The sequence below is a fragment of the Oncorhynchus mykiss genome, chromosome 10, assembly GCF_057628025.1.
Source record: "Oncorhynchus mykiss isolate SJ-2025 chromosome 10, ASM5762802v1, whole genome shotgun sequence".
NCBI lineage: Eukaryota > Metazoa > Chordata > Actinopteri > Salmoniformes > Salmonidae > Oncorhynchus > Oncorhynchus mykiss.
Genome location: NC_143031.1, coordinates 69258558 through 69271644, shown reverse-complemented (window position 1 = coordinate 69271644; position 13087 = coordinate 69258558). Strand labels below are relative to the sequence as shown.

Below are 13087 nucleotides of genomic sequence, written 5' to 3'. Positions count from 1 at the left end.
CCATAGACACAGAACAAAAAGACTGAACGACTAGGTCTCGTCCATAGATACAGAACAAAAAGACTGAACGACGGGTCACGTCCATAGATACAGAACAAAAAGACTGAACGACTAGGTCACGTCCATAGATACAGAACAAAAAGACTGAACGACTAGGTCTCGTCCATAGATACAGAACAAAAAGACTGAATGACGGGTCACGTCCATAGATACAGAACAAAAAGACTGAACGACTAGGTCACGTCCATAGACACAGAACAAAAAGACTGAATGACGGGTCACGTCCATAGACACAGAACAAAAAGACTGAACGACTAGGTCACGTCCATAGATACAGAACAAAAAGACTGAACGACTAGGTCACGTCCATAGATACAGAACAAAAATACTGAACGACTAGGTCACGTCCATAGACACAGAACAAAAAGACTGAACGACTAGGTCTCGTCCATAGATACAGAACAAAAAGACTGAACGACTAGGTCTCGTCCATAGACACAGAACAAAAAGACTGAACGACTGGGTCACGTCCATTGATACAGAACAAAAAGACTGAACGACTAGGTCACGTCCATAGATACAGAACAAAAAGACTGAACGACTAGGTCACATCCATAGATACAGAACAAAAAGACTGAACGACTAGGTCACGTCCATAGACACAGAACAAAAAGACTGAACGACTGGGTCGTGTCCATAGATACAGAACAAAAAGACTGAACGACTAGGTCACGTCCATAGACACAGAACAAAAAGACTGAACGACTAGTTCTCGTCCATAGATACAGAACAAAAAGACTGAACGACTAGGTCTCATCCATAGATACAGAACAAAAAGATTGAACGACTGGGTCGCATCTTTAGCAACCGAACCAATAGAACGAACCACAAGCCGGCTTGGGTAGCAACTCTAGATTTGTTTCGGGACTATATCTTGTGGAAGGATGAAATGGTATGAATAAATTCATCAAAATAACGTTTTTAATGAAAATATGTCAATCGTTATTTGAATATGTTGGTAACCGGTAACCCTTTGTATAAAAGTGATAATGCCCTCGAAGCCCAAGCCCGGCCCGAGACAAACCCGTGCCAATATATCCTCCAAACACCGGCTTTTCAGGCATCATCACTTAATTAACTACGTTGGTTCCCGTGTTAAATAGCCCTATTGAAAGCAGTGAAGGCAGAGTTCTGCCATTGTTCATGATTGATGTGCTAGTTGAAATATATATCATTCCACTAAAGTAATCAGACGTATTCTTACTATATTGAACTGCTTCAGCTTCTATTCAGCTTGAAATCTTCATTTAACACCTTCCACTACTATAAAAAAGACATTTTTGGACAGCTGAAGCAAGCACACACATTTTCTTTGGGAAATGTTCCTATTCTAGTTTAGTCATTTATCTCAGTTTAGAAGAGTTCACTGCAAGCTGACTACTGGCTAGCTTCCGAAATCAACTTATTAAAAGTATCTACAAAACAGGTTTTATAGCCAAAAGGAAGGTTTCTACATTTTTTATTTTACTGTCCCCGGTTCACAAATTATTATTTTGATTCGCATGATTCGATTCACCGCGATTGAACCAAATGCCTACCACTGTGAAGCGAATCATGCAATTTGTCAAAAATAATAGTTTAATAATTTCTTCTAAATAAAAATGTATATATATTTTGTTTGTGAAGTGGGGCATTCGTAATACAGTAAATCAAATGGGTATGTCCTTAAAGTGTAATATAAAGGGATTCAACATAGTAGAACATTTGCTTAGAGACCAGCTTTAATTCCATATAATAAGCAGAAGCTTGGAGAATATCCGTAAACGATAGTTTCCAAACAAGTTGAAAAGCTGAAGAGGATTTAATATCCGAGGACAGTTCAGGATGTGCAAGGTGAAATGAACTAGTACCGACAAACAACCTTGAAAAATGCAAGGTGAAATAACTGATTGAAATGCATTAAAAAAATCTGCTGTTGTTGTGGTGTTCAACCTGGGAAGGTCTTCCACAACGGTTCATTGTTGTAGAAAGCCTTGCTAGAGAAACAACACCTTCTGGGATTGATGGATAGCGGCACTTTGTTTGTCACAAGGTTTATACAAAAGGTCCAGGGTTCTTAACAACGTTCCAATGTTCCGAACCTTGTCACGACGACAAAAACGTAGCTGACATAATATCTTGATAAACTCACTATTACATTTACCAAACTGCAAAACAAAAACAGAATGTAGCTTACTACTGTAAATCCAAAAACTCACCATAAGGCTTTTAGACAACAAATGCCACCTCAGGAAGAAATTGTGTAGGGTCAGGGTAGAATGGCCTACCTGCTTGGCTGCTGGGTTTGGCCCTTCCCTTAGGGGTGGAGGGCAGCAGCAGGTCCATGGCGCTCTGGGGCCCTGTGGGGGTCCCTGCCTTCTGGTTCCTGTCCAGCAGGGGCTTGATGTCCTCCTGGATGGCCCCTCCTCCTGCTGTGGCCTCCATCTTATCAGCAAGGAGGTTCCCTGCCGCCCGGGCTGCCACCTCCTTGAGGAGCGCAGCCGAGGAAGTCATAGAGACCAGGGAGAGGAAGGAGGAGCCGGTGGAGGGTTGGTGTTGATGGTCTGATGATGAGGGGGTGGATGTGGTCTGGGAGCGCTCGCTCACCTTCTTGGACAGGGCGGCTAGCGTGGAGCTGGCCGACTGAGGGCTAAAGGGGGAGGTGAAGGCATCGAAGCGTACCGAGTCATCTGTTCCTCCCCGGCTCCCTCCTCCCAGGGTGGGTATGGTAGAGCAGGAGGATGATGAAGAGGAAGTAGACGAGGCCACTACGGTGGCATTCTTGTCCTGTAAAACCGCGTTGGCTGCCGCTTTCAGCTTCTGGATGGCCGAGTCCGGTGATAGGCTGGACCCGCCGCTGGAGGCGGAGCAACCCGCCGGGGGCCACTTCCCGTCACCTGCCACTCCCACCCACACGAAGCCAGCGCCGTTGCTCGGGGCGACCACCGAGGCGAAGGGGTCGCAGGGCTCCTGCTTGATGGCAGTGGTCGACATGGCAACAGAGGCAGGCGAGGCTGAGGCGGAGCCTCCGCTGTTGTTGTTGTTGTTATTGGCCGCCAGTTTTCGGGCGAGGGCACTTAGCTGCTGAGCATGATGGGAGGAGGGGGAAAGGGTCAGGGCTGGAGCTAAGCCTATAGGGGGTGACTCTCCTCCCCCTCCTCTCACTCTGCCCAGAAGTTCCCCATCCAGCTTCAACGACCCAGCCTCTAGGAGGCGACGCAGGTTACTACTCAGGGGTTTCCCCAGAGCCTCGGAGGCAGCCTCTCCATAGAGCGAGGATACCACGGAGGAAAGGGTATCTTGGGCAGAGAACACCCCTCCTTCCACCCCTAGGCTCAGGAGTTCAAGGGAGGCCCGGTGGTGGTGGTGGTGGTTGTGGACAGGCGTAGGGCAGCCCCCCAGGGAGCTCTCGGTCGAGGTGTCGGGGTGTTCCGGAGGTCGGTCTGGGGAGGGGGTGGGGGAGGAGCCCCCGGGGAGGAACAGCTCATGGTCGTCATGGATGTCACCGCTGTACGACGATTCGGAGCGCGTGTCGGAGGCATTCCCGTACCAGCCACCGCCGCCAACGCCGCCGTCGTCCTCCACGGGACAGCAGCCCCCGTCGGGCCCACTCTCCTCGACGCTGTCCACATCTACAGGAGAGAAGAAGAAGAGACGTATGGTGAGAGGAAGAGAGAGGAGGAAGGGATCATCATGATTAGAGCTGAGGACAAACCAGGGTCACGTTCATTGGATCATAAACGGAGGGAAACATGGAGGTGCTACCTGAACTTATCCAATATGAAAACACTTGTTTTAGCTTTTTCTGTTGCACAATGTTTTACTACAGTTTTCCCCAATGAATATTGCCCAGGAAAGGACTGGATTTTGTCATTAAAGATAAACTCCAGGATCTTTAGCACAAGAAATTTGTAACATATAGTAGGATTACTTTTTTTTTTTACAAAATTGCGGGACGTAACATATCATACCAAATGATGACGTAGTACACAATTTGATGACGGAGTACACAAAAAAAAAACAGGGAACAATTTAGGCTCTTGAGAACCAATTTCAAAACTACTGGCAAAAAATGATAAAGGTTTGAGAGCTCATCCTTATATGACAATCTAGGAGGCATTGACATGAACAGCCTTGATTTGAGGATTGCCGTTGTAATTCAACAAGTCAGCAGTCACCTGTCACCTGGATTACAAAGTGAGCCAGACTACTACACTATACACTCATTCTGACGCCTCCTTATCACAAGTGAGCACTCTCAATTCTATTTACCAGCTAAGTACAAAGGGAACAGCCTATTCAAAATAGCAAATAGACTTTGGCGCTCTCAGCAAGGGGTAACTCACTGCCTTGGCAATGACTGAAGAAAATCATAATAACACCGAAAAACCAAGGAGCTTTAATGCAACACAATCCACCAGCTTTCCCCAAGACTTTCTCTCAGCACTGAGAATCACCAGCAACGTTCGATAAAATAACTTGAATGATTTTTCAATCCTTTATTTTCAACATATATTTTTTTCCCAGGGTCAACTTTTTTTTCTCCCAAGGAGTTTAGTAATGTGGTTACCATGACAACAGTACCTTCCGGGAGGCTAGACAGCAAAGATTAGGGTAATGGAGGTTACAGAGCCTGTTTAATATTCATGAGGATGCAGATACCACCAGGGAGCCAATAAGGATAGGGTTAAGGTCACCCAGGGTCATTAATATACACTTGGTGTATCAATATTCATAAGAAAAACATTACAGCTTGCCAGACAAGGGCGAACAAAAGAAAGTGAGTATTCCTGAAACATATTAACCCCTTTCCATAAGAAGATGTCAGAACGCAACAAGCCTGGGCTAAGAAAATGTCAAAACTTTACTGTACTGGGAGGAGGGGGGGGGGGGGGGGGGGGGGGGGACAGTAGAAGCTACAACAAAAAATAAACCCATTGAGCATCAACCGAAGAAAACAGAGCAAGAATAACAAAAAAAAGGTCAAGAGAAGCCATGACACTCATACACTGAGACACAATCTCTCCTCTCCACACGCAGGCACGCACGCACGCAGGCAGGCACGCATGCACGCACGCAGGCAGGCACGCACGTAATTTGAGCTCTCTTCTCTCTCCCTCTCGCTCACACACATCAAGGCTAGTCTTCACCTTGGCGACCCCGTCTAAGAACACTGGTGGGTTGCTTCTCTGTTTACAGGCAGAGGGGAAAGCGGTTGCCTCGGCAACCCCACCCGCAGGGGTCATTAGAGTCAGCTCACATCTGGTCTGGTCGTCACCGACTATGGGCCAGAGAGGTGACCGCAACCGTGGCCCAAACACTCTGACCAAGCGTACATGCACCGCTACAAATCTACCCACCACGCAGGGACGCTAGTACACACTCCATCTCACACACACACAGGAGTCAGGACACACACACACACCGTGGCAGAGGCCAGGGCAGGGAAAAGAAGACACTGAACATTTACAGGAGTCAGGACACTACACCTTACAACCAGAGACCTGACCTCTCTTTTTTTACACAGTTTATGATGTGTGTGTGGGTGCACCTTTTGTGTGTGTTTCTATGCACCGTGTGTGTGTGTCTTCCTTCACATTTCCTAAGACGACATTAAGCGAGGAAAGGGAGAGAGAGAAAGAAAGGGAGAGAGAGAGAGAGGGAGAGAGAGAAAGAAAGGGAGAGAGAGAGAGAGAGAGAGAGAAAGTTAGAGAGGGAGAGAGAGAGAGAGAGGGGGAGAGAGAAAGAGAGAGAGAGAGGGGGAGAGAGAAAGGGAGAGAGGGAGAGAGAGAGAGCGGGAGAAGGAGAGAAATAGAGAGCGGGAGAAAGGGAGCGAGCGCGTGAGAGAGAATGTCAGCAGGTCTAAGACCTACTGTTTTTCCATGGCTGCCGTTCACTCCCACTGAAAGCTTTTAGTCACCTGAGCCGGGCCAGAGGGGCGAAGTATGCGAGGCATGACCCGCGTCCATGTGACATGCTACAGAAAGAAAGCAGCCACGCCCTAATGGCTGTAATGTCGTTAGTGGGAAATGGCTAGATTGCTGACCTAAAGTCTCAGGAGTACACAGTGGAGGGTTGAGGGGGGGTGGATTTGAACTATCCCCCCTTTCCCTCCCTCTATCGACCTCTCCTTCTCCCTCTCTCCCTTCAACTCTCTTGCCCTTTGCTGCCCTCCCCCTCTCTTTCGCTAACTCTCCTTCCTGGGTTTAGTGTTGAGGTCCAGAGACTCCTCCACGCAACACTACACCTCAAGACGCTAGGCTAGCCGTAACGCTACAATGCTGCCTCTGCCGCACCGTCGCCATGGTTGTGTGACACAGGCAGGACCACCGTGTGTGTGTGTGTGTGTGTGTGTGTGTGTGAGAGAGAGTGAGAGACACAGGCAGGGCCACCCCGTGGGTGGGCTGACATTTCACAAGGTCATATCTCTGACCCAGGCTACGAGGGGAGGGGGGCTTTGTCTGGGACTCACACACACACTAGACTGTACACACACACACACACATTGTACTAGTCCACTACTACACATTACTGTACAGCCAAGGATATGATTGAAAACAACCTAAACCCCCCTTTCCCCTCCCATAGCCCAGTCTCTACAGTACAGTGGTGGTGGTGGTGGGGGGGGTGATACAGTCTCTACAGTACAGTGGTGGTGGTGGTGGGGGTGGGGGGGGGGGGTGATACAGTCTCTACATACAGTACAGTGGTGGTGGTGGGGGGAAGGTGATAGTCTCTACAGTACAGTGGTGGTGGTGGGGGGGGGTGATACAGTCTCTACAGTACAGTGGTGGTGGTGGTGGGGGGGGGGGGGGTGATACAGTCTCTACAGTACAGTGGTGGTGGTGGTGATACAGTCTCTACAGTGGTGGTGGTGATACAGTCTACAGTACAGTGGTGGTGGTGGGGGGGTGATACAGTCTCTACAGTACAGTGGTGGTAGTGGTGATATAGTCTCTACAGTACAGCGGTGGTGGTGGTGATACAGTCTCTACAGTACAGTGGTGGTGGTGGTGATACAGTCTCTACAGTGGTGGGGGTGATACAGTCTACAGTACAGTGGTGGTGGTGGGGGGGGGGGGTGATACAGTCTCTACAGTACAGTGGTGGTGGTGGTGGTGATACAGTCTCTACAGTACAGTGGTGGTGGTGGTGATACAGTCTCTACAGTGGTGGTGGTGATACAGTCTCTACAGTACAGCGGTGGTGGTGGTGATACAGTCTCTACAGTACAGTGGTGGTGGTGGTGATACAGTCTCTACAGTACAGTGGTGGTGGTGGTGGTGGGGGGGTGATACAGTCTCTACAGTACTGTGGTGGTGGTGGTGGGGGGGGGGGGGGGTGGTGATATAGTCTCTACAGTACAGTGGTGGTGGTGGTGATACAGTCTCTACAGTACAGTGGTGGTGGTGGTGGGGGGGGGTGATACAGTCTCTACAGTACAGTGGTGGTGGTGGTGATACAGTCTCTACAGTACAGTGGTGGTGGTGGTGGTGGTGGGGGGGTGATACAGTCTCTACAGTACTGTGGTGGTGGTGGTGGGGGGGGGGGGTGATACAGTCTCTAGAGTACAGTGGTGGTGGTGGTGGTGGTGATACAGTCTCTACAGTACAGTGGTGGTGGTGGTGGTGGGGGGGTGATACAGTCTCTACAGTACTGTGGTGGTGGTGGTGGGGGGGGGGGTGGTGATACAGTCTCTAGAGTACAGTGGTGGTGGTGGTGGTGGGGGGGTGATACAGTCTCTACAGTACAGTGGTGGTGGTGGGGGGGGGGATGATACAGTCTCTACAGTACAGTGGTGGTGGTGGTGGTGGTGGTGGGGGGGGGGGGGGTGATACAGTCTCTACAGTACAGTGGTGGTGGTGGGGGGGGGGGGGGGGTGATACAGTCGCTACAGTACAGTGGTGGTGGTGGGGGGGGGGGGGGGGGGTGATACAGTCTCTAAAGTACAGTGGTGGTGGTGGTGGGGGGCGGTGATACAGTCTCTACAGTACTGTGGTGGTGGTGGTGGGGGGGGGTGATACAGTCTCTACAGTACAGTGGTGGTGGTGGTGATACAGTCTCTACAGTACAGTGGTGGTGGTGGTGGTGATACAGTCTCTACAGTACAGTGGTGGTGGTGGTGGTGGTGGTGGGGGGGGGGGGGGGGGGGTGATACAGTCTCTACAGTACAGTGGTGGTGGTGGTGATGATACAGTCTCTACAGTACAGTGGTGGTGGTGGTGATACAGTCTCTACAGTACAGTGGTGGTGGTGGTGGTGGTGGTGGTGGTGGGGGGGTGATACAGTCTCTACAGTACAGTGGTGGTGGTGGGGGGGAGGGATGATAGTCTCTACAGTACAGTGGTGGTGGTGATACAGTCTACTGTACAGTGGTGGTGGTGGGTGGGGGGGGGGGTGATACAGTCTCTACAGTACAGTGGTGGTGGTGGTGGTGGTGGGGGGGTGATACAGTCTCTACAGTACAGTGGTGGTGGTGGTGGTGGGGGGGGGGGGGGGGGGGGTGATACAGTCTCTACAGTACAGTGGTGGTGGTGGTGATACAGTCTCTACAGTACAGTGGTGGTGGTGGTGATACAGTCTCTACAGTACAGTGGTGGTGGTGGTGGTGGTGGTGGGGGGGGTGATACAGTCTCTACAGTACAGTGGTGGTGGTGGGGGGGGGGATGATAGTCTCTACAGTACAGTGGTGGTGGTGATACAGTCTACTGTACAGTGGTGGTGGTGGGTGGGGGGGGGGTGATACAGTCTCTACAGTACAGTGGTGGTGGTGGTGATACAGTCTCTACAGTACAGTGGTGGTGGTGGGTGGGGGGGGGGGGGTGATACAGTCTCTACAGTACAGTGGTGGTGGTGGTGGTGGTGGTGGTGGTGGTGGTGGTGGTGGGGGGGTGATACAGTCTCTACAGTACAGTGGTGGTGGTGGTGATACAGTCTCTACAGTACAGTGGTGGTGGTGGTGGTGATACAGTCTCTACAGTACAGTGGTGGTGGTGGTGATACAGTCTCTACAGTACAGTGGTGGTGGTGGTGGTGGTGGTGGTGGTGGTGGTGGGGGGGTGATACAGTCTCTACAGTACAGTGGTGGTGGTGGGGGGGAGGGATGATAGTCTCTACAGTACAGTGGTGGTGGTGATACAGTCTCTACAGTACAGTGGTGGTGGTGGTGGTGATACAGTCTCTACAGTACTGTGGTGGTGGTGGTGATACAGTCTCTACAGTACAGTGGTGGTGGTGGTGGTGATACAGTCTCTACAGTACAGTGGTGGGGGAGAGGCAGTCTACAGTACAGTGGTGGGGGGGGGAGAAACAGTACAGTGAGCCAGGGAGAGAGAAACAGGAAATGCCCCCATCCACATCCACAGGGCTTTAGTGGAGCAGGTCGACAGCTTCATGTTCCTTTGGAGTTATCATGGTCCACATGCAAAAAACACAGTCGTGTAGACGGCACGACAACGCCTGGTTCCCCTCAAGAGCCTGAAAAGATTTGGCATGGGCCCACAGATCCTCAAAATGTTCTACAGCTGCACCAAAGAGAGCATATTGACTGGTTGCATCACTGCTTGCTATGGCAACTGCTTGGCATCCGACCGCAAGAAACTGCAGAGGGTAGTACGTACAGCCCAGTACATCACAGGGGCTAAGCTTCCTGCCATCCAGGACCTCTGTAGCAGGCAGTGTCAGAGGAAGGCTCTAAAAAGTTGTATAAAGCCAAGTTATCGTTTACTCATTGTGTATTTATTCCTCGTGTTATTATCGCTTCTTTTCCCTCTCTGCATTGTTGGGAAGGGCCCGTAAGTACACATTTCATTGTTAGTCTACACCTGTTGTTTACAAAGCATGTGAAATAAAATTTGATTTGACACACACACCCTACAGTCCAACAACTTGGGGAAGCTAAAGCATAAAATGCCCCTGACTGAATGAGACTGATGGGGCTGCTATGAGGCAGCGAGGAGAAGCAGAGAGAGACAGAGCGAGGCAGAGAGGGAGCGAAATAAGCAGAGAGGCAGAGAAAGAAACAGAGAGGCAGAGAAAGAAACAGAGAGGCAGAGAAAGAAGCAGAGGCAGAGAAAGAAGCAGAGGCAGAGAAAGAAGCAGAGAGGCAGACAGAGCGGCAGAAAGAGAGCGAGCGAGAGGCAGAGAGAGAGAGAGCGAGCGAGAGGCAGAGAGAGAGGAGCGAGCGAGAGGCAGAGAGAAAGAGGAGCGAGCGAGCGGCAGAGAGAGAAAGAGAGCGAGCGAGAGGCAGAGAGAGAGCGAGAGAGCGAGCGAGAGGCAGAGAGAGCGAGCGAGAGGCAGAGAGAGCGAGCGGCAGAGAGAGAGAGAGCGAGCGAGCGAGAGGCAGAGAGAGAGAGAGAGAGAGCGAGCGAGAGGCAGAGAGAGAGAGCGAGCGAGCGAGAGGCAGAGAGAGAGAGAGAGCGAGCGAGAGGCAGAGAGAGAGAGAGAGAGAGCGAGCGAGCGAGAGGCAGAGAGAGAGAGAGAGAGAGAGCGAGCGAGAGGCAGAGAGAGAGAGAGCGAGCGAGCGAGGCAGAGAGAGAGAGAGAGAGGAGCGAGCGAGAGGCAGAAAGAGAGAGAAAGAGAGCGATCGAGAGGCAGAGAGAGAGAGAGCAAGCGAGCGAGAGGCAGAGAGAGAGAGAGAGAGAGAGCGAGCGAGAGGCAGAGAGAGAGAGAGAGAGAGAGCGAGCGAGCGAGAGGCAGAGAGAGAGAGAGAGAGCGAGCGAGCGAGGCAGAGAGAGAGAGAAAGAGAGCGAGCGAGCGAGAGGCAGAGAGAGAGAGAGAGAGCGAGCGAGAGGCAGAGAGAGAGAGCGAGAGGCAGAGAGAGAGAGAGAGCGAGCGGCAGAGAGAGAGAGCGAGCGAGAGGCAGAGAGAGAGAGAGAGAGAGCGAGTGGCAGAGAGAGAGAGAGCGAGCGAGCGGCAGAGAGAGAGAGAGCGAGCGAGCGGCAGAGAGAGAGCGAGCGAGCGGCAGAGAGAGAGAGAGCGCGAGCGGCAGAGAGAGAGAGAGAGCGAGCGAGCGGCAGAGAGAGAGAGAGCGAGCGAGCGGCAGAGAGAGAGAGAGCGAGCGAGCGGCAGAGAGAGCGCGAGCGAGCGGCAGAGAGAGAGAGAGCGCGAGCGAGCGGCAGAGAGAGAGAGAGCGCGAGCGAGCGGCAGAGAGAGAGAGAGCGCGAGCGAGCGGCAGAGAGAGCGCGAGCGAGCGGCAGAGAGAGCGCGAGCGAGCGGCAGAGAGAGCGCGAGCGAGCGGCAGAGAGAGCGCGAGCGAGCGGCAGAGAGAGCGCGAGCGAGCGGCAGAGAGAGCGCGAGCGAGCGGCAGAGAGAGCGCGAGCGAGCGGCAGAGAGAGCGCGAGCGAGCGGCAGAGAGAGAGCGAGCGAGCGGCAGAGAGAGAGCGAGCGAGAGGCAGAGAGAGAGCGAGCGAGCGGCAGAGAGAGAGCGAGCGAGCGGCAGAGAGAGAGAGCGAGCGAGCGGCAGAGAGAGAGCGAGGCAGCGAGAGAGAGAGATGCAGCGAGAGAGAGAGATGCAGCGAGAGAGAGAGAGGCAGCGAGAGAGAGAGAGGCAGCGAGAGAGAGAGAGGCAGCGAGAGAAAGAGAGGCAGAGAGAGAGAGGAAGGCAGAGAGCATCTGTATGTTTGCTGTGCTCAGTGTGAAAGAGAACCATTTAGCGGTGTAATGGCGGGGATGACTTGCATGTTGAGACAAACAGCTGCAGGGTACTCAGCAGTCCGGGTCTGTTAGCACTCACTACACACACACACACAACCGGGTGATTCAGTGCTGTGTCTGTGTGTCTGTGTGTGTGTGCTCGTACAGTGTGTGTGTGCGCATTTTTCCCAGGACAGAGGTGTCTAGCGACATATCATGGAGAGAGAGTGAACAGGCTGCTGCGACAGTCTGCGCTACTGGGTTAAAACACCGCTTCCTGGTTCAAGTTTTTTTTTTTGTATTATAATTTTTTTTTTTCACCTTTATTTAACCAGGTGCCTACCTGGTAGTTGGGATCAAGATCTCATTTGCAACTGTGACCTAGCCAAGATAAAGCAAAGCAGTTCGACACATACAACAACACAGAGTTACACATTGAATAAACAAAACATAGTCAATAATACAGTAGAAAAAATAAAACAAAAAGTCTATATACAGTGAGTGCAAATGAGGTAAGAAAAGGGAGTTAAGGCAATAAATAGGCCATGGTGGCAAAGTAATTACAATATAGCAATTACAAACTTGAATGGTAGATGTGCAGAAGATGAATGTGCAAGTAGAGATGCTGGTGTGCAAATGAGCAAGATAAATAAATAAATAAATACAGTATGGGGATGAGGTAGGTAGATAGATGGGCTGTTTACAGATGGGCTATGTACAGGTGCAGTGATCTGTGAGCTGCTCTGACAGCTGGCGCTTAAAGCTAGTGAGGGGAGATATGAGTCTCCAGCTTCAGAGATTATTGCAGATCGTTCCAGTCATTTGCAGCAGAGAACTGGAAGGAGAGGCGGCCAAAGGAGGAAGTGGCTTTGGGGGTGACCAGTGAGATATACCTGCTGGAGAGCGTGCTACAGGTGGGTGATGCTATGGTGACCAGTGAGCTAAGATAAGATGGGGCTTTACCAAGCAGAGACTTGTAGATGACCTGGAGCCAGTGGGTTTGGCGATGAGTATGAAGCGAGGGCCAGCCAACGAGAGTGTACAGGTCGCAGTGGTGGGTAGTATATGGGGCTTTGGTGACAAAACGGATGACACTGTGATAGACTGCATCCAGTTTGTTGAGTAGAGTGTTGGAGGCTATTTTCAAAATGACATCGCCGAAGTCGAGGATCTGTAGGATGGTCAGTTTTACGAGGGTAAGTTTGGCAGCATGAGTGAAGGATGCTTTGATGCGATATAGGAAGCCGATTCTAGATTTAATTTTGGATTGGAGATGCTTAATGTGAGTCTGGAAGGAGAATTTACAGTCTAACCAGACACCTAGGTATTTGTAGTTGTCCACGTATTCTAAGTCAGAGACGTCCAGAGTAGTGATGCTGGACGGGCAAGCAGGTGCGGGCAGTGATCGGTTGAA

General features: G+C 51.2%; 1 protein-coding gene across 4 annotated transcripts in view; it reads right to left on the bottom strand.

Moving 5' to 3' along the window:
• Positions 1-13087, bottom strand: part of LOC110534527 (zinc finger protein 827) — a 107296-nt gene that overhangs the window by 71379 nt on the left and 22830 nt on the right. For all 4 annotated transcript variants that reach the window (XM_090187625.1, XM_090187626.1, XM_090187627.1 and 1 more), the window contains exon 2: positions 2328-3671. In XM_090187625.1, the coding sequence (XP_090043751.1) occupies positions 2328-3671 (1344 nt within the window). The remainder of the gene's footprint in view (positions 1-2327; positions 3672-13087) is intronic.